Source organism: Catharus ustulatus, chromosome 33 (genome assembly GCF_009819885.2).
Source record: "Catharus ustulatus isolate bCatUst1 chromosome 33, bCatUst1.pri.v2, whole genome shotgun sequence".
NCBI lineage: Eukaryota > Metazoa > Chordata > Aves > Passeriformes > Turdidae > Catharus > Catharus ustulatus.
The window spans coordinates 1390964-1413471 of record NC_046253.1 but is presented as its reverse complement, the minus strand read 5'-3'; the positions used below and the strand labels follow the sequence as shown (position 1 = coordinate 1413471).

At 44.3% G+C, this 22508-nt stretch overlaps 1 protein-coding gene across 1 annotated transcript in view; it reads left to right on the top strand.

The window, feature by feature from the left end:
- The window catches only part of LOC117009461 (calmodulin-regulated spectrin-associated protein 3-like), a gene marked incomplete at its 3' end in the record, with an annotated part of 36218 nt that extends 14352 nt beyond the window's left edge, over positions 1-21866 (top strand). The window contains 11 exon segments of the mRNA XM_033083692.1: positions 4281-4313; positions 6627-6674; positions 7470-7608; positions 9003-9142; positions 13351-13444; positions 14285-14324; positions 14868-14923; positions 15991-16063; positions 18706-20026; positions 21693-21828; positions 21865-21866. Coding sequence (XP_032939583.1) covers positions 4281-4313; positions 6627-6674; positions 7470-7608; positions 9003-9142; positions 13351-13444; positions 14285-14324; positions 14868-14923; positions 15991-16063; positions 18706-20026; positions 21693-21828; positions 21865-21866 — 2082 coding nt within the window.
- Positions 21867-22508: the final 642 nt, after the last annotated feature.

The following is a 22508-nucleotide window of genomic DNA, read 5'->3' as shown; positions in this document are numbered from 1 at the left end:
AACTAAAAGCTTTAAAAATATCTAAAAAAATTTTTTAAAAGTCCCCAAAAAATTCCTCAAAAACTCAGCTAAAAACATTTTAAAAGTCTCAAAAAATCCCCAAACAATCCTAAAAAATCACCCAAAAAATCAACAAAAAATCAACTAAAAATCAACAAAAAACCTACTAAAAATCAACTAAAAATCAACAAAAAACCAACAAAAAACCAACAAAAAATCAACAAAAAATCAAGAAAAAATCAACAAAAAATCACCAAAAATTCAAAAAAAAAATCACCCAAAAATTCCCAAAAATTCCCAAAAAAATCAACAAAAAAATCAACTAAAAATCAACAAAAATCAACAAAAAAATCAATAAAAAATCAGCAAAAAATCACCAAAAAATCAACTAAAAACTTTTAAAATATCTAAAAAATTTTTTAAAAAGTCCCAAAAAAATTCCTCAAAAACTCAGCTAAAAACATTTTAAAAGTCTCAAAAAAATCCCCAAACAATCCTAAAAAATCAACAAAAAATCAACAAAAAATCAACAAAAAATCAACAAAAAATCAACAAAAAATCAACTAAAAATCAACAAAAAAATCACAAAAAAATCAACAAAAAATCAACTAAAAATCAACAAAAAAATCACCAAAAAATCAACTAAAAATCACAAAAAAAATAATAAAAAATCAGCAAAAAATCAACTAAAAATCAACAAAAAATCAACAAAAAATCAACAAGAAATCAACAAAAAATCAACTAAAAAATCACCAATAAATCAACTAAAAACTTTAAAAAAATCTACAAAAAATTTTTTAAATCCCAAAAAAATTCCCCAAAAATTCAATTAAAAAACATTTTTAAAAGTCTCAAAAAAATCCCCAAAAAATCCTAAAAAATCACCCAAAAAATCAACAAAAAATCAACAAAAAAATCACAAAAAAATCACCAAAAAATCAACAAAAAATCAATTAAAAATCAACTAAAAATCAACAAAAAATCAATAAAAAATCAACAAAAAATCAACAAAAAAATCGCCAAAAAATCACCAAAAAATCAACAAAAATCAACTAAAAATCAACAAAAAAATCACCAAAAAATCACCAAAAAATCAACAAAAAATCAACAAAAAATCAACAAAAAATCACCAATAAATCAACTAAAAACTTTTAAAAAATCTAAAAAAAATTTTTTAAATCCCCAAAAAAATTCCTCAAAAACTCAACTAAAAACATTTTAAAAGTCTCAAAAAAATCCCCAAACAATCCTAAAAAATCACCCAAAAAATCAACAAAAAATCCCCAAAAATTCCAAAAAAAATCACCCAAAAATTCCCAAAAAATCACCAAAAAATCAACAAAAAATCCCCAAAAATTCCAAAAAAAATCACCCAAAAATTCCCAAAAAATCAACAAAAAATCAACAAGAAATCAACTAAAAATCAACAAAAAATTAACTAAAAAATCACCAATAAATCAACTAAAAACTTTTAAAAAATCTAAAAAAAATTTTTAAAATCCCCCAAAAAATTCCCCAAAAACTCAATTAAAAACATTTTAAAAGTCTCAAAAAAAATCCCCAAAAAATCCTAAAAAAATCACCCCAAAAATCAACAGAAATCATTAAAAAATCTCATGAAAATAATTTAAAAATCAAAATAAAAATCAACAAAGAATCAACCAAAATTCAACAAAAAAATCTCCAAAAGAATTTTAAAAATCTCCTGAAAATAATTTAAAAATCACCAAAAAATCACCAAAAAATCAACAAAAGAATCACCAAAAAATGAACTAAAATAATTTTAAAATCTCCTGAAAATAATTTAAAAATCAACATAAAAATCAACAAAAATCAACAAAAATCACCAAAAAAATCACCAAAAAAATTAACAGAAATCATTAAAAAATCTCCTGAAAATAACTTAAAAATCAACATAAAAGTCAACAAAAAATACCCAAAAAATCACGAAAAAAAATAAAAAAAATTCCCCAAAAATCAACAAAAGAATCACCAAAAAATCAACAAAAATAATTTTGAAATATCCTGAAAATAATTTAAAAATCAACGTAAAAGTCAACTAAAAATCACTCCAAAAATCAACAAGAAATCAAAAAAATTCCCCAAAAAAATCCTCAAAAATCATCAAAAAATCCTCAAAAAAATCTCTAAAAATTCTCTAAAACATTTCTAAAAAATCTCTAAAAATCACCCAAAAAATCTCAAAAAAATCCAAAAATAATCCCCAAAAAATCTCAAAAATTTCTCTTAAAAATCCCCAAAAAATCCTCAAAAAAAATCACTAAAATTCACAAAAAAATAAAAAAAATTTCTCTAAAAAATCCCAAAAAAATCAAAAAAATTTCTCTAAAAAATCCCCAAAAATTCCCCAAAAATCCTCAAAAAATTTCTAAAAATTCTCTTTAAAATCCAAAAAAAATATAAATAAAAATTATTTTTAAAATCCTAAAAAATCATCAAAAAAATTTAAAAATTCTGTAAAAAATCCCCAAAAAAATCACTAAAAAATCTCTTAAAAATAAAAATAAAATCCTAAAAAAATTCACTAAAAATCATTTTAAAAATCAAAAAAAATCCCAAAAAAATCCCCAAAATTCATCAAAAAAATCCCAAAAAAATCCCAAAAAAATCCCAATTTCTGCCCCAAAAATTCTCTTTTTTCCCCCAAAATTTCTTTTTTCTTTTCCTTTTCTGCCCCCCCTCTTTTCTCAGTGTTCCACCTGCTGGTGCTGGAGGTTGGTGCCTGTAAAATTCTCATTTTTCACCTCAAATTTCACCAAAAAAACACCCAGAAATCTTAAAAAAGTCTCCCAAAATAATTTAAAAACTTCTCAAAAAAAAGGCAAAAATTCCTCCAAAAATATTCGGAAAAATCACCAAAAAAATCCCAAAAATTTCTCAAAAATCCTTTCAAAAATATTTAAAATATCAAAAAAGAAATCCCCAAAAATCCCAAAAAAATCCCAAAAAATTCTCAAAAAAATCCTCAAAAAAATCTCTAAAAATTCTCTAAAGAATAAAAAAAATCCCAAAAAAAATTTTTAAAAAGAATTCTAAAAAATTCCAAAAAATCATCAAAAATTCATCAAAAAAATCTCTAAAAATTATTTAAAAAATCCCAAAAAATTCTCTTTAAAATCCTCAAAAAAAAACCCAAAAACTTCTCTTTAAAATCCTCTAAAAAACCCCAAAAATTCGCTAAAAAATAAAAAAAAATCCCAAAAATTCTCTAAAAAAATCCCAAAAAAATTGCTAAAAATTCTCAAAAAAAATCCCAAAAATTCTCTTAAAAATCCCAAATAAAATCTCAAAAAAATCTCAAAAAAAATCCCCAAAAATTCTCTTAAAAATCCCAAAAAATTCTCTAAAAAATCCCAAAAAAATCCCAAAAAATCCCAAAAATTCTCTTTAAAATCCAAAAAAAAATCCCAAAAAAATCCCAAAAAATTCTCTTTAAAATCCCCCAAAAATTCTCTTTAAAATCCAAAAAAAATCCCAAAAAAATCCCAAAAAATTCTCAAAAAAATCCCAAAAAATTCTCTAAAAAATCCCCCAAAACCCCCAAAAATTCTCAAAAAAATCCCCAAAAATTCTCTTTAAAATCCAAAAAAAATCCCAAAAAAATCCCAAAAATTCTCTTTAAAATCCAAAAAAATTCCCCAAAAAATCCCCAAAAAATCTCAAAAAAATCCAAAAAAATTCTTTAAAAAATCCCAAAAAACCCCAAAAATTCTTAAAAAAATCCCCAAAAATTCTCTTTAAATCTAAAAAAAATCCCAAAAAATCCCCAAAAATTCTCAAAAAAATCCCCAAAAATTCTCTTTAAAATCCAAAAAAAAATCCCCAAAAAATCCCAAAAAATTCTCAAAAAAATCCCAAAAAATTCTCTAAAAAATCCCAAAAAATTCTCTAAAAAATCCCAAAAAAACCCCAAAAATTCTTAAAAAAATCCTCAAAAATTCTCTTTAAAATCCAAAAAAAATCCCAAAAAATTCCCAAAAAATTCTCAAAAAAATCCTAAAAAATCCCAAAAAATCCCAAAGAAATCCCAAAAAAAATCCCCAAAAATTCTCTTTAAAATCCAAAAAAAAATCCCAAAAAATCCCAAAAAATTCTCTTTAAAATCCAAAAAATTCTCAAAAAAATCCCAAAAAAATCCCAAAAAATCCCCCCAAAAATCCCAATTTCCCCCCAAAAAATTCTCTTTTTTCCCCCCAAAATTTCTTTCCTCCTCTCCTTTTCTTTCCTCTCCTCCTTTTCTGACCCCTCTCTTTTCTCAGTGTCCCACCCGCTGGTACTGGAAGTTGGTTCCTGTAAGTTTGGGCTTGGCTGCCTCCCAAAATTCTCATTTTTCACCCCAAAAATTCTCATTTTTCACTCCCATCCCTTTCCTTGGCTGCTTTGAACCTTCACAAAATTTTGGGGAGGGGGTTTAAAAACCTTTCCCAAAATTTGTCAGGCATGGAGATCCAGTTTTAAGGATGCTGAGGGGGAAAAATTAAAAAAAAATTCGATTATTTTATGTAGGTAGTGGGGAAAAAAATAGGGAAAAGTGGGAAAAATGGGAAGAAATTGAAAAAAAAATGGGAAAAAAAGGAAAATTTTGGAAAAAGAATGGAAAAAATGGGTAAAAAATTGAAAAATTTGGGAAAAAATGGGGAAAAAATGAAAAAAAAGGAATTATTTAAGTTTAAGAATTTAAGAATATTTTCCAAAATATTGAAAAAAATGAAAAAAAAATTAATTTAAAAAATTAAAAAGGAAAGGAATTCCAAAAATTTTCCATCAAGAATGGAAAAATATTAGAAAAGGAAACTGGGGAAAAAATTTTCATTAAATTATTATTTAAATTAAAATAATAGTTTGAAAAAATGGAAAAAAATTGAAAAAAATTCAAAAAAATTCAAAAAAAATCGAAAAAAATTTGAAAAAATTCCAAAAAAATTCAGAAAAAAATTCCAAAAAATTCCAGAAAAAGTCCCCAAAAATTCCACAAAAAATTTTAAAAAATTGCAAAAAAAAATCCCAAAGAAATCCACAAAAAATCCCCAAAAAATTTAAAAAAATTCCAAAAAAAATTCCAAAAAAAAATCCAAAAAATTTTGAAAAAAAAATCCAAAAAAATTCCAAAAAAATTCAAAAAAATTCCAAAAAAATTGCAAAAAATTCCACAAAAAATTCAAAAAAATTCCAAAAAATTTCAAAAAAATTGAAATAAAATTCTTAAAAATTCACAAAAATTTCCAAAAATTTCCCCAAAAAATCCCAAATTTTTTTAGCATTTCTGGGACCTCCCACCCAAATTTTTGGGGGGTTTTTGACCCCCTCAGCATCCGCCCCTCCCCCCCCTTTTCTGTGTCTTGCGTCGAATTTTGGGGAGGGGGGGGGAGGGGCATGAACTGCATGGGGGGGGGAGGGGCATGAAAATTTGGGGTGGGGGAGGGGCTTGGGGACCCCCCCCCCCAATTTTTTGGGGCTCCCCCAATTTTTAGAATCAATTTTGGGGATTTTTTAAAGGATTTTTTCAATTTTTGGGGGCATTTTTTTATTTTTTCCACCCCCATTTTTGGTTTTTTTTGGAGTTTTTTGGGGTCCTTCCTGAATTTTGGGGTCCCCTCCCTAATTTTAATTTTTTTTTCCCTTTTTCCCTTTTTAAAATTTTTTTCCCCATTTTTTCCTCATTTTTTTTCCAAATTTTTCCTTTTTTTTTCCAATTTTTCTTCATTTTTTCCCCATTTTTTCCCAAATTTTTTTCCCATAATTTTCCAAAATTTTCTCTTCTCCAAATTTTTCTGTTCCCCTCTCTAATTTTAGGTTTTTCTTCCTTTTTTTCCCTTTTTTAAAATTGTTTTTTCCTCATTTTTTCATTTTTTTCCAGTTTTTCCCCTTTTTTTTCCAAATTTTCCTCATTTTTTCCCCCAAGTTTTCCTCATTTTTCCCCCAATTTTTTCCAAATTTCCCCAAATTTTCTCTTCTCCAAATTTTTCAATTTCCCTCCCCAATTTTAATTTTTTCTTTCCTTTTTATCTCTCTTTAAATCCCTTTTTTCCCCATTTTTATTCATTTTTTCCTCATTTTTATTCATTTTTTCCTCATTTTTTAACCATTTTTCCCCAAATTTTCCCTTTTTTTCCCCAAAATTTCCCTTTTTCCCCCCAAATTTTCACCCCCCCCATTTTTTGGGGCGCTCTTTTCATTTTTAGGGGTCCCTTCCCCATTTTTTGGGTCCCTGGGGAGATTTTGGACCTTTTTTGCCCCCCATTTCCCCCTTTATTTTGAATTTCTCTCTTCCTTTTTTCCCCATTTTTTCCCAAAATTCCCATTTTTTCCCCCAAATTTTCACATCCCCCCATTTTTTGGGGCGCTCTTTTCATTTTTGGGGCTCCCTTCCCCATTTTTTGGGTCCCTGAGAAGATTTTGGACCTTTTTTACCTCCCATTTTCCCCTTTATTTTGAATTTCTCTCCTCCTTTTTTCCCCATTTTTTCCCAAAATTTCCATTTTTTCCCCCAAATTTTCACACCCCCCCATTTTTTGGGGTGCTCTTTTCATTTTTGGGGGTCCCTTCCCCATTTTTGGGGTCCCTGGGGGTGTTTTGGGACCCCCCTGACTCTGTTTTCCCCACAGCACGCCATCGCCTTCTGTTTGAAGGAATCGGGGAATAAACCTCCGGTGGTAAGGACCCCCCCCAAAAAAATTTTTAAAAATTAAAAATTTAGGGAGGGGACCCCCTCTTTACCCCAAAATTCTGGAATCCCCCCCCAAAAAAAAAAAAAATTCCACCTCAAAATTTAAAATTCCCACCCTAGAATCCCAATTTTGGCACTTTTTAAAGGGGTTTTAGGGTGGGATCTCCTCCAAAATTGTGGTTTCCCCCCCCAAAAAAAAAAAAAATTTAAAAATATTCGGGGTTCCCTCCCCTGCATGCGTTTATTTTGGGGGTGGGAGGAAATTTGGGGAGATTTATGGGGATTTTTGGGGTCTTCTTGACAATTTTTTTGAGGGAATTCCTCCGTTTTGGGAGGGTTTGGGATCCCCTCTTTTGTAATTTTTGAGGGGGGATCTCCAACCTTTCCCCAAACTTGAGGGATTTTTGATGATTTTGGGGTTTTTCCCTCAATTTGGACCCCCCTCTTTGCAATTTTTGGGGTGATTTTGGTGAATTTTTGGGAATTTTGGTGAATTTTCGGGTCCCCAATCCCGCCCTTACCTGAGGGGGATTTGCGGACTGATCCATTTTCATTTTTTGGGGGGGGGTGTCCCTTTGCTGCGGGTGGAACATTTGGGGTTATTTTGGGGGGGGTCCTTCCGCTTTTGGGGGCGGGTTCGGCGTTTTGAGGTCCCCCCTTTTTATTTTTTAATTTTTTTGGGGGAGCCCTTCCACTTTGGGGAGGATTTTTAAAAATTTCAGATTTTGGGAACCCCCCCCTTGACCCTGAATTTTCTCCCTTCCCGAATTTTCCCGCCCAGATTCGGTACCGGAAGGACAAGGGCGCCCCCCCAGCGCCCCCCCCATTCCCTCCCGTGAGGGGACTGCAGGATTTGGCCAGCGGGGGGGTTCTGGCGGCCGCCATCCACTATTACTGCCCCCAATCCTTGCGCCTCGAGGGTAAGGAAGGAATTTTGGGGGAAATTTGGGGTATTTGGGGTTTTTTTAGGGTTTTTTTTAAGGTTTTTTTTTTTAGGGATCCACTAGGGGGCGCTGTGGTGCGGCTGGACCGGACCAATCTGAGGGAGATATGGGGGGGGGGGGTCCTATAAGGAATTAGGGGGGGTATTAATAGGGTTTTAATAAGGTATTAATTAGAATATTAATAGGAGGATATGGGGGGAGGTTTGAGGGGTCTTTGGGGGGTTGTGGGATCATGGTAGGGGGATCCAAGGGGTTTTTGGGGTTGTTTTTGAGGTCCAATATCCTGGAATTTTCCAGTGATCCATACTGGCCCATCCTGAGGGCGCCATGGCAGATGGGGAGGGGCAGAATTAAACAGGACTAAAACTGAGGGTCCTAACGCAGGGATCCCAATGGGAACTACAGATAAACCCCATAAAGGAGGCATGGAGGTGTTTTTAGGATCAGATTTGGGGTTTAACCCACTCTGGAATTTTCCAGAAATCCAGACCGGCCCAACTTGAGGGCACCATGGCAGATGAGGGGGGATAATTAAAATATTGGACTAAAACTGTGGGTCCTAGTGGGATCCCAATGGGAACTACTCAGAAACCCCATAAAGGAGGTATGAGGGAGTTTTTAGGATCAGATTTGGGGTTTAACCCACTCTGGAATTTTCCAGAAATCCAGACCGACCCAACCTGAGGGCGCCATGGCAGATGAGGGGGAGGAATTAAAAAACGGGACTAAAACTGGGGGTCCTAATGGGAACTATGAAGAAACCCCATAAATGGAGCATGGAGGTGTTTTTAGGATCAGATTTGGGGTTTAACCCAGTCTGGAATTTTCCAGAAATCCGGACTGGCCCAACCTGAGGGCACCATGGCAGATGGGGACGGGCAGAATTAAACAAGACTAAAACTGGGGGTCCTAATGCGGGGATCCCAATGGGAACTATGGAGAAACCCCATAAAGGAGACATGGAGGTGTTTTTAGGATCAGATTTGGTGTTTAACCCACTCTGGAATTTTCCAGAAATCCGGACTGGCCCAACCTGAGGGCACCATGGGAGATGGGGGAGAATTAAAAAATGGGAGTAAAATTGGGAGTCCTAATGGGATCCCAATGGGAACTACTCAGAAACCCCATAAAGGGGTCATGGAGGTGTTTTTAGGATCAGATTTGGGGTTTAACCCACTCTGGAATTTTCCAGAAATCCGGACTGGCCCAACCTGAGGGCACCATGGGAGATGGGGGAGAATTAAAAAATGGGAGTAAAATTGGGAGTCCTAATGGGATCCCAATGGGAACTACTCAGAAACCCCATAAAGGGGTCATGGAGGTGTTTTTAGGATGAGATTTGGGGTTTAACCCAGTGTGGAATTTTCCAGAAATCCGCCTAGGGGCACCGCTGGCGCTGCCGGACCGGCTGCACAACCTGGGGCTGGTGCGCGACTTTGGCGCGCGGCACCTGCGCACGCGCTGCCCGCTGGCCGTGGAGGACCTGCTCTACATGGCGCCTGCCCTCAAGGTACAAACTGGGGGAAACTGGGAGAAACTGGTGGAGACTGTGGGAAACTGGGTTAAACTGGGAGAAACTGGAGAAAGAGGTCAAACTAGGTGAACTGGGAGGGACTGGGAGCAATGGGAAGGACTGGGGGAAAATGGCGGCCGGGCCTGAGGGTAAAACTGGGTTAAACTGGGAGAAACTGGTGAGAAACTGGGGGAAACTGGGTTAAACTGGGAGAAACTGGAGAAAGGGGTCAAACTGGGTGAACTGGGAGGGACTGGGAGTAATGGGAAGGACTGGGAGCAATGGGAAGGGTTGAGAGAAAATGGCGGCTGGGCCTGAGGGTAAAACTGGGGATAAACTAAGATAAACTGGGATAAACTGAGAGACACTGGGTTAAACTGAGGATAAACTGGGTTAAACTGGGAGAAACTGGGATAAACTGGGAGGAACTGGAGAAAGGGATCAAACTGGGTGAACTGGGAGGGACTGGGAGCAATCGGAAGGATTGAGAGAAAATGGCGGCTGGGCCTGAGGGTAAAACTGTGTTAAACTGGATTGAACTGGGAGAAACTGGGGAAAACTAGAGGGGATTGAGGTAAACTGGGGGAAACTGGGCAAACTGGGAGTGAATGGGGGCAATGGGGCAACATGGCGGCCACCATGAGGGGAAAACTGGGTTAAACTGGGGGAAACTGGGTTATACTGGGATAAACTGGGTTAAACATGGAGGGATTGAAGTAAACTGGGTTAAATGGGGGGGGGACTGAGGAAAACTGGGGGAGACTGGGCAAGCTGGGGGAAACTGGGAGTGAATGGGGGCAATGGGGCAACAAGGCGGCCGCCATGAGGGGGAAACCGGGTTAAACTGAGAAAAACTGGGTTAAACTGGAGGGAATTGAGGTAAACTGGGTTAAACTGGGGGAAACTGGGAGGAACTGGGGGAGACTGAGGGGGCACTGAGGTAAACTGGGGGAAATTGGGCAGACTGGGGGAAACTGGGAGTGAATGGGGGCAATAGGGCAACATGGTGGCCGCCATGAGGGGAAAACTGGGTTAAACTGGGAAAAACTGGGTTAAACTGGGTTAAACATGGAGGGATTGAAGTAAACTGGGTTAAATGGGGAGGGGACTGAGGAAACTGGGGGAAACTGGGTTAAACTGGGGGAAACTGGGAGTCAATGGGAATGGGACAACATGGCGACCACCCTGAGGGGGAAACTGGGAAGAAACGGGGAAACTGGGGGAGACTGGGTTAAACTGGGGGAAACTGGGTTAAACTGCTGGGGATTGAGGTAAACTGGGAGAAACTGGGTTAAACTGGGGGAAACTGGGAGTGAATGGGGGCAATGGGGCAACATGGCAGCCGCCATGAGGGGGAAACTAAGTTAAACTGGGGGAAACTGGGTTAAACTTGGAGGGATTGAAATAAACTGGGTTAAATGGGGAGGGGACTGAGGAAAACTGGGGTAAACTGGGTTAAACTGGGGGAGACTGGGAGTCAATGGGAATGGGGCAAAATGGCGGCCGCCATGAGGGGGAAACTGGGAAGAAAGTGGGTTAAACTGGGGGAAACTGGGTTAAATTGGGGGAAACTGGGTTAAATTACTGGGAATTGAAGTAAGCTGGAGGAAACTGGGCAAAATGGGGGAAACTGGGAGTGAATGGGGGCAATGGGGCAACATGGCGGCCACCATGAGGGGGAAACTGGGTTAAACTGAGAAAAACTGGGTTAAACTGGAGGGAATTGAGGTAAACTGGGTTAAACTGGGGGAAACTGGGTTAAACTGGGATAAACTGGGTTAAAATTGGAGGGATTGAAGTAAACAGGGTTAAATGGCGGGGGGACTGAGGAAAACTGGGGGAAACTGGGTTAAACTGGGATAAACTGGGTTAAACTGGGTTAAACTTGGAGGGATTGAAGTAAACTGGGTTAAATGGGGAGGGGACTGAGGAAAACTGGGGGAAACTGGGTTAAACTGGGGGAAACTGGGAGTGAATGGGAATGGGACAACATGGCGGCCGCCATGAGGGGGAAACTGGGAAGAAACGGGGAAACTGGGGGAGACTGGGTTAAATTGGGGGAAACTGGGTTAAATTGCTGGGGATTGAGGTAAAATGGGGGAAACTGGGTTAAACTGGGGGAAACTGGGCAAACTGGGGAAACTGGGAGTGAATGGGGGCAATAGGGCAACATGGCGGCCGCCATGAGGGGGAAACTGGGTTAAACTGAGAAAAACTGGGTTAAACTGGAGGGAATTGAGGTAAACTGGGTTAAACTGGGGGAAACTGGGAGGAACTGGGGGAGACTGAGGGGGCACTGAGGTAAACTGGGGGAAATTGGGCAAACTGTGGGAAACTGGGAGTGAATGGGGGCAATAGGGCAACATGGCGGCCGCCATGAGGGGGAAACTGGGTTAAACTGGGGGAAACTGGGTTAAACTGGGGGAAATTGGGTTATACTGGGGGAAATTGGGATAAACCTCAAGAAACTTAAGAAACCAGTCAAACTGGGTGAACTGGGAGGGACTGGGAGCAGTGGGAAGGACTGAGGGAAAATGGCGGCCGGGCCTGAGGGGGAAAGTGGGGAGAAACTGGGATAAACTGGGATAAACTGGGTTAAACTGGGAGAAATTGAGTTATACTGGGAGAAACTGGGATAAACTGGGAGAAATTGAGTTAAACTGGGAGAAACTAGGGTGTACTGGGGGAAATTGGGTTAAACTGGAGAAAGGGGTCAAACTGGGTGAACTGGGAGGGACTGGGACCAATGGGAGGGAGTGAGGGAAAATGGCGGTCGGGCCTGAGGGTAAAACTGGGAGAAACTGAGTTAAACTGGTGAGAAACTGGGAGAAACTGGTTTAAACTGGGAGAAACTGGAGAAAGGGGTCAAACTGGGTGAACTGGGAGGGACTGGGAGCAACGGGAAGGACTGGGAGCAATGGGGCCAATGGGGCAACATGGCGGCTGGCTGTGAGGGGGAATGGAGTTAAACTAGGGAGAAACTGGGATAAACTGAGAGAGACTGGGATAAACTTGGAGAAACTGGGGAAACTGGGAGAAATTTGGTGAACTGGGTTAAACTGGGAGGGACTGGGAGCAATGGGAAGGACTGGGAGCAATGGGAAGGGCTGGGGGAAAATGACGGCCGGGCCTGAGGGGGAAATTGGGAGAAACTTGAGTTAAACTGGGAGAAACTGGGATAAACTGGGTTAAACTAGGTTAAACTGGGTTAAAGTAGGAGAAACTGAAGAAACTGGGGAAACTGGGTGAACTGGGAGGGACTGGGAGCAGTGGGAGTGACTGGGAGCAATGGGAAGGATTGAGAGAAAATGGCGGCCAGGCCTGAGGGTAAAACTGGGAGAAACTGGGATAAACTGGTGAGAAACTGGGCTGTACTGGGAGAAACTGGGTTAAACTGGGAGAAACTGGGTTAAACTGGGAGAAACTGGGATAAACTGGAGGAAACTGGGTGAACTGGGAGGGACCGGAAGCAATGGGAAGAACTGGGGGAAAATGGCGGCCGGGCCTGAGGGGGAAACTGGGTTAAACTGAGAAAAACTGGGTTAAACTGAGAAAAATTGGGATAAACTGGGTTAAACTGGGATAAACTGAGAGAGACTGAGATAAACTTGGAGAAACTGGGGAAACTGGGAGAAATTTGGTGAACTGGGTTAAACTGGGAGGGACTGGGAGCAATGGGAAGGACTGGGAGCAATGGGAAGGGCTGGGGGAAAATGGCGACCGGGCCTGAGGGGGAAATTGGGATAAACTGGGAGAAACTGGAGAGAACCTGGGTTATACTGGGAGAAACTGGGTTATACTGGGGGAAACTGGGTTATACTGGGAGAAACTGGAGGAAACTGGGGGAAACTGGGTGAACTGGAAGGGACTGGGAGCAATGGGAAGGATTGAGGGAAAATGGCGGCCAGGCCTGAGGGGGAAACTGGGATTAAACTGGGATAAACTGGGTTAAACTGGGATAAACTGGGTTAAACTGGGAAAAACTGGTTTAAACTGAATTCAACTGGGAAAAACTGGGGGAAACTGGGTGAACTGGGAGGGACTGGGAGCAATGGGAAGGATTGAGAGAAAATGGCGGCCGGGCCTGAGGGGGAGAATTGTGATAAACTGGGGGGCACTGGGGGGATACTGGGGGGATACTGGGAGGATACTGGTCCATACTGGTCCATACTGGTCCATACTGGGAGCCCTCCTGTCCCCCCCAGTTAAATGTTGGGGCCTTCCTGGCCGAGCTGTTCCTGTGCTTCGAGGTGCTGAGACCCCCCTTCGTCACCCCCCGGCAGCTGGGGGGGGGCTCAGGTGAGGGGGGACCCCAAAAATGGGGAGGGGGAGACCCCAAAATGGGGAGGGGTCTTAAAATTTGGGGGGAGACCCCAAAAATGGGGAGGGGTCTTAAAATTTTGGGGGGAGACCCCAAAAATGGGCAGGGGTCCCAAAATTTAGGGGGCTCTGGTAAAGGGAGACCCCAAATTTGGGGAGGGGGAGACCCTAAAATGGGGAGGGGTCCCAAAGTTTGGGGGGAGACCCGAAAAATGGGGAGGGGGAGACCCCAAAATGGGGAGGGGTCCCAAAGTTTGGGGGGAGACCCCAAAAATGGGGAGGGGTCCCAAAGTTTAGGGGGGAGACCCCAAAATGGGGAGGGGTCCTAAAATTTGGGGGGCTCAGGTACAGGGAGACCCCAAAATTTGGGGAGGGGTCTTAAAATTTGGGGGGGAAGACCTTAAAAAATGGGGAGGGGGAGATCCCAAAAATGAGGAGGGGTCCCAAAATTTGGGGGGCTGAGGTAAAGGGGGACCCCAAAATTTGGGAGGGGGAGACCCCAAAATGGGGAGGGGTCTTAAAAATTGGGGGGGACCCCAAAAATGGGGAGGGGTCTTAAAATTTGGGGAGGGGTCCTGAAATGGGGACCCCAAAATTTGGGGGGGCTCAGGGATTGACCCCAAAAATGAGGAGGGGTCCCAAAATTTGGGGAGGGATCCTAAATTTTTGGGGGTTGGATCCTAAATTGGGGAGGGGTCTCAAATTGGGGAGGGGTCCCTGAATATTAGGGAGGGGTCCTTGAATTCCCTAAATATGGGGAGGGGTCCTGAATGGTTTTTGGGGGTCCTGAGACCCCAAATTGTGAAATGTCCCCCCCAGAATCTGCAGCCGGTGGTGAGAGCCCGAATCCCAAAAGCAGGTCAGGGGTTGGGGGGGATTTGGGGTTTTTTATGGGGGAATTTTGGGATTTTTTGGGGGGGATTTTGGGTTTTTTTGGGTTTTTTGGGGGGGAATTTTGGGGTTTTTGGGGTTTTTTGGGGTTTTTTTGGGGGGGATTTGGGGTTTATTGGGGGGATTTGGGGGGGATTTGGGGTTCTTGGGGTTTTTTGGGGGGGATTTTGGGGGGATTTTGGGATTTTGGGGTTTTTTCGGGGAATTTTGGGATTTTGGGGTTTTTGGGGGGGATTTTGGGGGGGTTGGGGGATTTTTTGGGGGGATTTTGGGTGTTTTGGGGTTTTTGGGGGGATTTTGAGAGGTTTTGGGGGTTTTCTGGGGGGATTTTGGGTTTTTTTGGGTTTTTTTGGGATTTTTTGGGGGGGATTTGGGTTTTTTGGGGGGATTTCAGGGAGATTTTGGGGTTTTTGGAGGGATTTGGGGGTTTTTTGGGGGGAAATTTGGATTTTTGGGGGGCAGGATTTTAGGATTTTTGAGGTTTTTTCACCCCAAATTTCACCCCCCACAGCTCCCCTGGCTTCAACTTCAGACACCCCCTGCTGCAGGGGGGGGGGCAGCCCCCAGGTGAGACCCTGAATTTGGGGAGGGGTCCTGGGGGGGGGCAGGGTGGGGTTTGGGGGGTCCTGGGGGGAATTTGGGGGGGTCCTGGAGAAAATCTGGGGGGTCCTGAGGGAATTTTGGGGGGATTTTTGGGGGGATTTTGGGGGTCTTGGGGGGATTTTGGGGGATTTTTGGGGGATTTTTGGGGTTTTGGGGAGAATTTGGGGGGTCCTGGAGAAAATCTGGGGGGTTCTGGGTGAATTTTGTGGGGTCCTGGGGAAGATTTTTGGGGTCCTGGGAGGATTTTGGGGAGAATTTGGGGGGTCCTGGGTGAATTTTGGGGGATCCTGGAGGGATTTGGGTGGTCCTGGGGGGATTTTTTGGGGTCCTGGGGGGATTTTTTGGGGATTTTTTGGGGTTCTGGGGGGATTTTTTGGGGATTTTTTGGGGCATTTTTGGGGGGATTTTTGGGGTCCTGGGGGGATTTTGGGGGATTTGAGGGGAATTTTGGGGGGTCCTGGGGGGATTTTTGGGGATTCTGGGGGGGATTTTTTGGCGTCCTGGGGAAATTTTTGGGGTCCTGGGTGAATTTTGGGGGGTTCTGAGGGAATTTTTGGGATTTTTGGGGGGTCCTGGGGAGATTTTTTGGGGTCCTGAGGAGATTTTTGGGGTCCTGGGGGGATTTTTTTGGAGATGTTCATTTGGGATTTTTGAGGGGTCTTGGGAGATATTTTTGGGGGTCCTGGGTGGTGATTTTGGGGCTTCATTTTGGGGTCTGGGGGATTTTTTTGGGGGATTTTTTGGGGTGACACTGGAGATGTTTTTGGGGGGGTCCTGAAGATTTTTTGGGGATTCATTTTGGGGTCTGGGGGATTTTTTTGGGGGATATTTTTGGGGTGTCACTGGAATTTTGGGGATGTTTTTGGGGAATATTTTTTGGTGATATTTTTTGGGGATGTTTTTGGGGGTCCCTGGGCTCTGGGGATGTTTTTTGGGGGATGTTTTTGGGGTTCCTGGGCTTTGGGGATGTTTTTTGGGGGATGTTTTTTGGGGGTCTCTGACCCCATTTCCCCTCCCCTCCCCCCCCTCAGGGCTCCTGCCCCACTCCCCCTCCCTCCCCCACGGCGACGCCTTCGGCAAAGGCTGGAGCAAGAGACCCCTCAGGTGAGGGGGGGGGGGGTCCTGGGGGGGATTTTGGGGGGTCCTGGGTGGGTTTGGGGGGATTTTGGGGGGTCCTGGGGGGAATTGGGGGGTCCTGGGGGGGGATTTGGGGGGTCCTGAGGGGGGTCTTGGGGGGATTTTGGGGGTCCTGGGGGATTTGGGGAGGATTTGAGGGGATTCTGAGGGACTTGGAGGGGATTTTGGGGGGTCCTGGGGGGATTTTGGGGGGTCCTGGGTGAATTTTAGGGATCCTGGGTGGGATTTTTTGGGGTTCTGGGAGGATTTGGGAGGGCCCTGGGGGGGGATTTGGGCAGATTTTTGGGGGATTTGGGGGGATTTTAGGGGGTCCTGGGGGGAATTTGGGGGTTCCTGGGGGGGATTGGGGGGTCCTGAGTGGGATTTGGGGAGTCCTGGGGTGGTTTTGGGGGGATTTTAGGGGGTCCTAGGGGATTTTAGGGGGATTTGGAGGGGTTCTGGGGGGATGTGGGGGGATCCTGGGAGGATTTTGGGGGTCCTGGGGGGATTGGGGGGGGTCCTGGCTGGGTTTGGGGGGTCCTGGGAGGGATTTTGGGGGGATTTGGGGGGTCTTGAGGGATTTTTGGGGGGTTCTGGGGAGGATTTTGGGGGGTCCTGGGGGGGATTTGGGGGATCCTGGGGGGTTTGGGGGTTCTGGGGGGATTTGGGGGATCCCAGTGGGATTTTGAGGGGAAATTTGGGGGGTCCTGGGGGGTTTGGGGTGAATTTGAGGGGGTCCCAGTGGGATTTGGGGGGTCCTGGGGGGATTTTGGGGAGTCTTGGGGGGGTTTGGGAGATCTCAGTGGGATTTTGGGGGGATTTTGGGGGTCCTGGGAGGTCCTGGGGGGAATTTTGGGGGGTCCTGGGGGGATTTGGGGGGTCCTGGGGAGAATTTGGGTCAGATTTGAGTCAGATTTGAGGTGATTTGGGGTTTTTTGGGTCGGATTTGAGACAATTTAGGACGATTTGGGTCAGCTTTGAGATGATTCACATCAGATTTTGAATTATTTGAGTCAGATTTGGGGCATTTTGGAACAATTTAGGACACGTTTGGGATGATTTCAGTCAGATTTGGGGCAGATTTGAGGCGATTTGGGGTTTTTGGGTCGAATTTGAGACAGTTTAGGACAATTTGGGTCAGATTTGGGATGATTTGAGTCAGATTTGGGCCATTTTGGAACAATTTACAACAAGTTTGGGATGATTTGAGTCAGATTTGGGTCAAATTTGGGGCATTTTGGGTTTTTTTAGGTCGGATTTGAGACAATTTAGGACAATTTGGGTCAGGTTTGGGGGGTTTTGGGTCAGATTTGAGATGATTCATATCAGATTTGAGATGATTCACATCAGATTTGGGATGATTTGAGTGAGATTTGGACCATTTTGGAACAATTTAGGACAAGTTTGGGATGATTTGAGTCATTTTTGAGTCAGATTTGGGGTGATTCGGGGTTTTTTGGGTCGGATTTGTGACAATTCAGGACAATTTGGGTCAGATTTGGGGTGATTTGGGTCAGATTTGAGTCAGATTTTGGTCAGATTTGAGGTGATTTGGGGCATTTTGGGTCAGATTTGTGACAATTCAGGATGATTTGGGTCAGATTTGAGATGATTCATGTCAGATTTGGGATGATTTGGGTCAGATTTGGGGCATTTTGGAACAATTCAGGACAAGTTTGGGACGATTTGAGTCAGATTTGGGTCAAATTTGGGAAGATTTGAGTCAGATTTGAGGTGGTTTGGGGTTTTTTGGGTTGGATTTGAGACAGTTTAGGACGATTTGGGTCAGATTTGGGGTGATTTGAGTCAGATTTGGACCATTTTGGAACAATTTAGGACAAGTTTGGGATGATTTGAGTCAGTTTTGAGTCAGATTTGGGGTGATTCGGGGTTTTATAGGTTGGATTTGTGACAATTTAGGATGATTTGGGTCAGGTTTGGGATGATTCACATCAGATTTGGGATGATTTGAGTCAGATTTGAGTCAGATTTGGGGTTTTTTGGGTTGGATTTGAGACAATTTAGGACGATTTGGGTCAAATTTGGGATGATTTGGGTCAGATTTGGAATTATTTGAGTCAGATTTGGGCCATTTTGGAACAATTTAGGACAAGTTTGGGACGATTTGAGTCAGATTTGAGGTGATTTGGGGTTTTTTGGGTCGGATTTGAGACAATTCAGGAAAACTTGGGTCAGGTTTGGGCTGATTTGGGTCAGATTTGGGATGATTTGAGTCAGATTTGGGGCATTTTGGAACAATTTAGGACAAGTTTGGGATAATTTGAGTCAGATTTGGGTCCAATTTGGGACAATTTGAGTCAGATTTTGGTCAGATTTGGGGCATTTTGGGTTTTTTTAGGTTGGATTTGTGACAATTCAGGATGATTTGGGTCAGGTTTGGGATGATTTGAGTCAGATTTGGGATGATTTGAGTCAGATTTGAACCATTTTGTAACAATTCAGGACAAATTTGGGACGATTTGAGTCAGATTTGGGTCAAATTTGACTCCGATTTGGCTCCGATTCGCCTCAAACTCTGCGATTTCTCTCCAATTTTAATCCAAATTTTCTCTGAACCACCTTGATACCACTTTAACCTTGTCCCCCCTTCCCCAAATTCCCCTCCACAGCCACCCCCTGTCCCAAGCCGTGTCCTTCAGCATCCCCTTCGGCCTGGACAGCGACGTCGACATCGTCATGGGCAACCCCGTGGGCGTCCCCGCCGGGAGCCTCGCCCGCTCTGCCAGCTCCGACAGCCTCGCCCCTCCCCGCTGCCACCCCCTCCGGGCCACCCCTGCCACCCCTCCTGGTGTCCCCAACGGTGTCCCCGAGCCCCCTGAACCCCCAAGTATTGAGGAAGCTTTACAGATCATCCACAGCTCCGAGCGGCTCCTCCCCGACGGAGCGCCCGACGCTTTTTTCCTTCATTCCCCCGAGCAAAACCCGCCGGAAAATTCGCAAAATTTGCCTAAAACCCCTCAAAATCAACCTCAAAATCAACCTCAAAATCAACCTCAAACCTTTCAAAACCAATCTCAAAATCCTCCTCAAAATCCATCCCGCCCCATGACGAGTTTCGCGGAACGCAAAAAAAAATTAGAGGAAGCCACCAACGCCCCCCCCACAAATTCAGGTGTTAATTCTAATTTGGGGGGGGTCTCCAGCACGCCAGGAGCACCCCCAGAAATGGGTGGGGGTCTCAGCGCCGAAATGAACCAACTGGGAGCTCGTTTGGAGGAGAAACGCCGCGCCATCGAGGCGCAGAAAAAAAGAATCGAGGCCATTTTCGCCAAACACCGCCAACGTTTGGGCCAAAACGCTTTGCAACGCCTCCGCCAAGATGAGGAGGGGGCTTCTCCCACCCTCCCCGAGGACGAATTGAGTCGGGGGGCTCCTCAAAAATCTCAACTCGTCCAAGCTGGGCAATACGAAGCCGCCGTGGCCAGGCTGAGCGCGGCGCTGAGCTCGCTGCAGCTCGACATGCAACGCTTGACTCAACAACAGGAGCGGCTCTTGTTGGAGCAGAGACCCCACGGAGCCCCCCAAGCTTGGGTGATCCCCCTCCCCAAATCCGGCAAGACCCCTTCGGCCACCCCAAAAAATCCCCCGGGTTCTCCAGCTCCCGCTCGGAGAGGAGGAGGAGGAACCAACAGCAATGCGGGAAATTCGACACCGGGAGGAGGAGGAGGAGGAGGGGGAGGGGGGGGGAACGCGGGTTCTGTCGCGATTATCGCGACAGGAGGGGCTCGCAAAGCTCCACCCCGCAGTCCCAGGAGACCCCGGCCCGCTGAGCTGAGGTTGCCGCCCCTGACCCGGGTGCTGACCCCTCCCCACGATGTGGACACGCTGCCCCACCTGCGCAGGTTCTCGCCCAGCCAGGTGCCCGTGCAGACCCGCAGCTCGCTGCGCTTCGCCGACGGCCAGGAGAGGGACGAGGAGGAGGAGGTGGAGGTGAGGGGTGGGGAAATTTGGGGAAATTTGGGGTGGTTTGGGTCTGGTTTGGGGAAATTTGGGGGTATTCGGGTCTGATTTGGGGAAATTCGGGTCTGATTTGGGGTGGTTTGGGTCTGACTTGGGGAAATTCGGGTCTGGTTTGGGGTCTGATTTGGGAAAATTCGGGTCTGATTTGGGGAAATTTGGAGAAATTCGGGTCAGATTTGAGGAAATTCGGGGAGATTTGGGGAAATTCAGGGGGGGTTGGGGAAATTTGGGTCTGATTTGGAGAGATTCGGGTCAGATTTGGGTCAGGCTTGGGGAAATTTGGTGAAATTCGGGTCTGGTTTGGGGAAATTCTGGTCAGAATTGGGGAAATTCGGGTTTGATTTAGGGGAATTCGGCTCTAATTTGGGGAGATTTGGAGAGATTCGGGTCAGATTTGGGGAAATTTGGATCCGATTTGGGGAAAGTCGGGTCTGGTTTGGGGAAATTTGGGGAGATTCGGGTCAGATTTGGGGAAATTTGGGTCAGAATTTGAGAGATTTGGGTCGAATTTGGGGAAATTTGGGGTGATTTGGGTCTGATTTGGGGAAATTCGGGTCTGGTTTGGGGGGATTTGGGTCTGATTTGGGGAAATTCGGGGAAATTTGGGTCAGATTTGGGGAAATTCCGGGTGTTTTGGGTCTGATTTAGGGAAATTCAGGTCTGATTTGGGGAAATTCGGGGAAATTTGGGTCAGATTTGGGGAAATTCCGGGTGTTTTGGGTCTGATTTAGGGAAATTCGGGTCTGATTTGGGGAAATTTGGGGGAGTTTGGGGAGATTTGGGTCAGAATTGGGGAGATTCAGGTCTGGTTTGGGGAAATTCGGGTCAGATTTGGGGAAATTTGGGGAGATTCAGGTCTGATTTTGGGAAATTTGGGGTGGTTTGGGGTCTGATTTGGGGAAATTCAGGTCTGGTTTGGGGAAATTTGGGGAAATTGGGGTCTGATTTGGAGAGATTCGGGTCAGATTCGGGTCGGGTTTGGGGAAATTTGGGTCTGATTTGAGTAAATTCGGTTGAGATTTGGGGAAATTCGGCTCAGATTCGGAGAGATTTGGGTCTGATTTGGGGAGATCCGGATCTGATTTTGGGAAATTTGGGGAAATTCGGGTCTGATTTGGGCTGTTCTGAGGGCCAGGAGAGGGACGAGGAGGAGGTGGAGGTGAGGGGTGGGGAAATTCGGGGGGATTTGGGTCAGATCTGGGGAAATTTGGGGAAATTCGGGTCAGATTTGGGGAAATTTGGGGTGGTTTGGGGTCTTATTTGGGGAAATTTGGGGAAATTCGGGGGGGTTCGGTCAGATTTGGGCCAATTTAATTCAAATTTAAGCTGCTTTAAATCAGATTTGAGTTCGTTCAACCCAAATTCGAGCTCATTTAACCCAAATTTTGCCCGATTTAACCCAAATTTGGCCAATTTAAATCAGATTTGAGCCATTTAAACCCAAATCTGGCCAATTTAACCCAAATTTGGGCTCATTTAACCCAAATTCGAGCTCATTTAACCCAATTTTTGCCCAATTTAACCCAAATTCGAGCACATTTAACTCAAATTTTGCCCGATTTACCCCAAATTTCCCCCAAATTTTACCAATTTCCCCCAAATTCTAACTGGATCCCACCCCCCCTCCCCCCCCCAGCAGCGCCCCCCGCCCCCCTCGGCCCCCCCCGAGTCCCCCCCGGTGCCTCCCAAGGGTCCCCCCCGGGCCAGGCCCTGCGGGGACGGCACCAGCGACGCCTCCCTGTCCCCTGGGGACAAGGGGACAACGAGGGGACACCGGGAGGAGGAGGAGGAGGAGGAGGAGGAGGAGGAGGAGGAGGAGGAAGGAGAGGGGGATTCCCTGGAGGGGTCCCCGACCGAAGGGGGGAACGGGAACAGAGCCAGCGTGGGATTCTTCTGTAAGGTAAGGGGACATTGGGGGTTGGGGACATTTGGGGACATCTGGGGACACTGGGGATGTTGGGGACATTGAGGGGATTGGGGGGGGTTGGGGACATTTGGGATTTTGGGGGGGGATTGGGGAATTGGGGACATTTGGGGGATTGGGGACATTAAGGGGATTGGGGGGGTTGGGGACATTTGGGGATGTTGGGGACATTTGGGGACACTGGGGACATTTGAGGGTATTGGGGACGTTGGGGACGTTTGGGATGTTGGGGGTGTTTGGGGACATTGGGGACATTAGGGGGGATTTGGGGACATTGAGAGAATTGGGGACATTTGGGGATGTTGGGGGTGTTTGGGAACATTTGGGGGTTTGGGGACATTTGGGGACATTGGGGACATTGGGGACATTGAGGGGTTTGGGGACATTGGATGGGATTGGGGACATTTGGGGACATTGGGGACGTTTGGGGTTTGGGGACATTGAGGGGGATTGGGAACATTTGGGGAGATTTGGGATATTGGGGGGATTGGGGACACTGAGGGGATTGGGGACATTGGAGGCATTGAG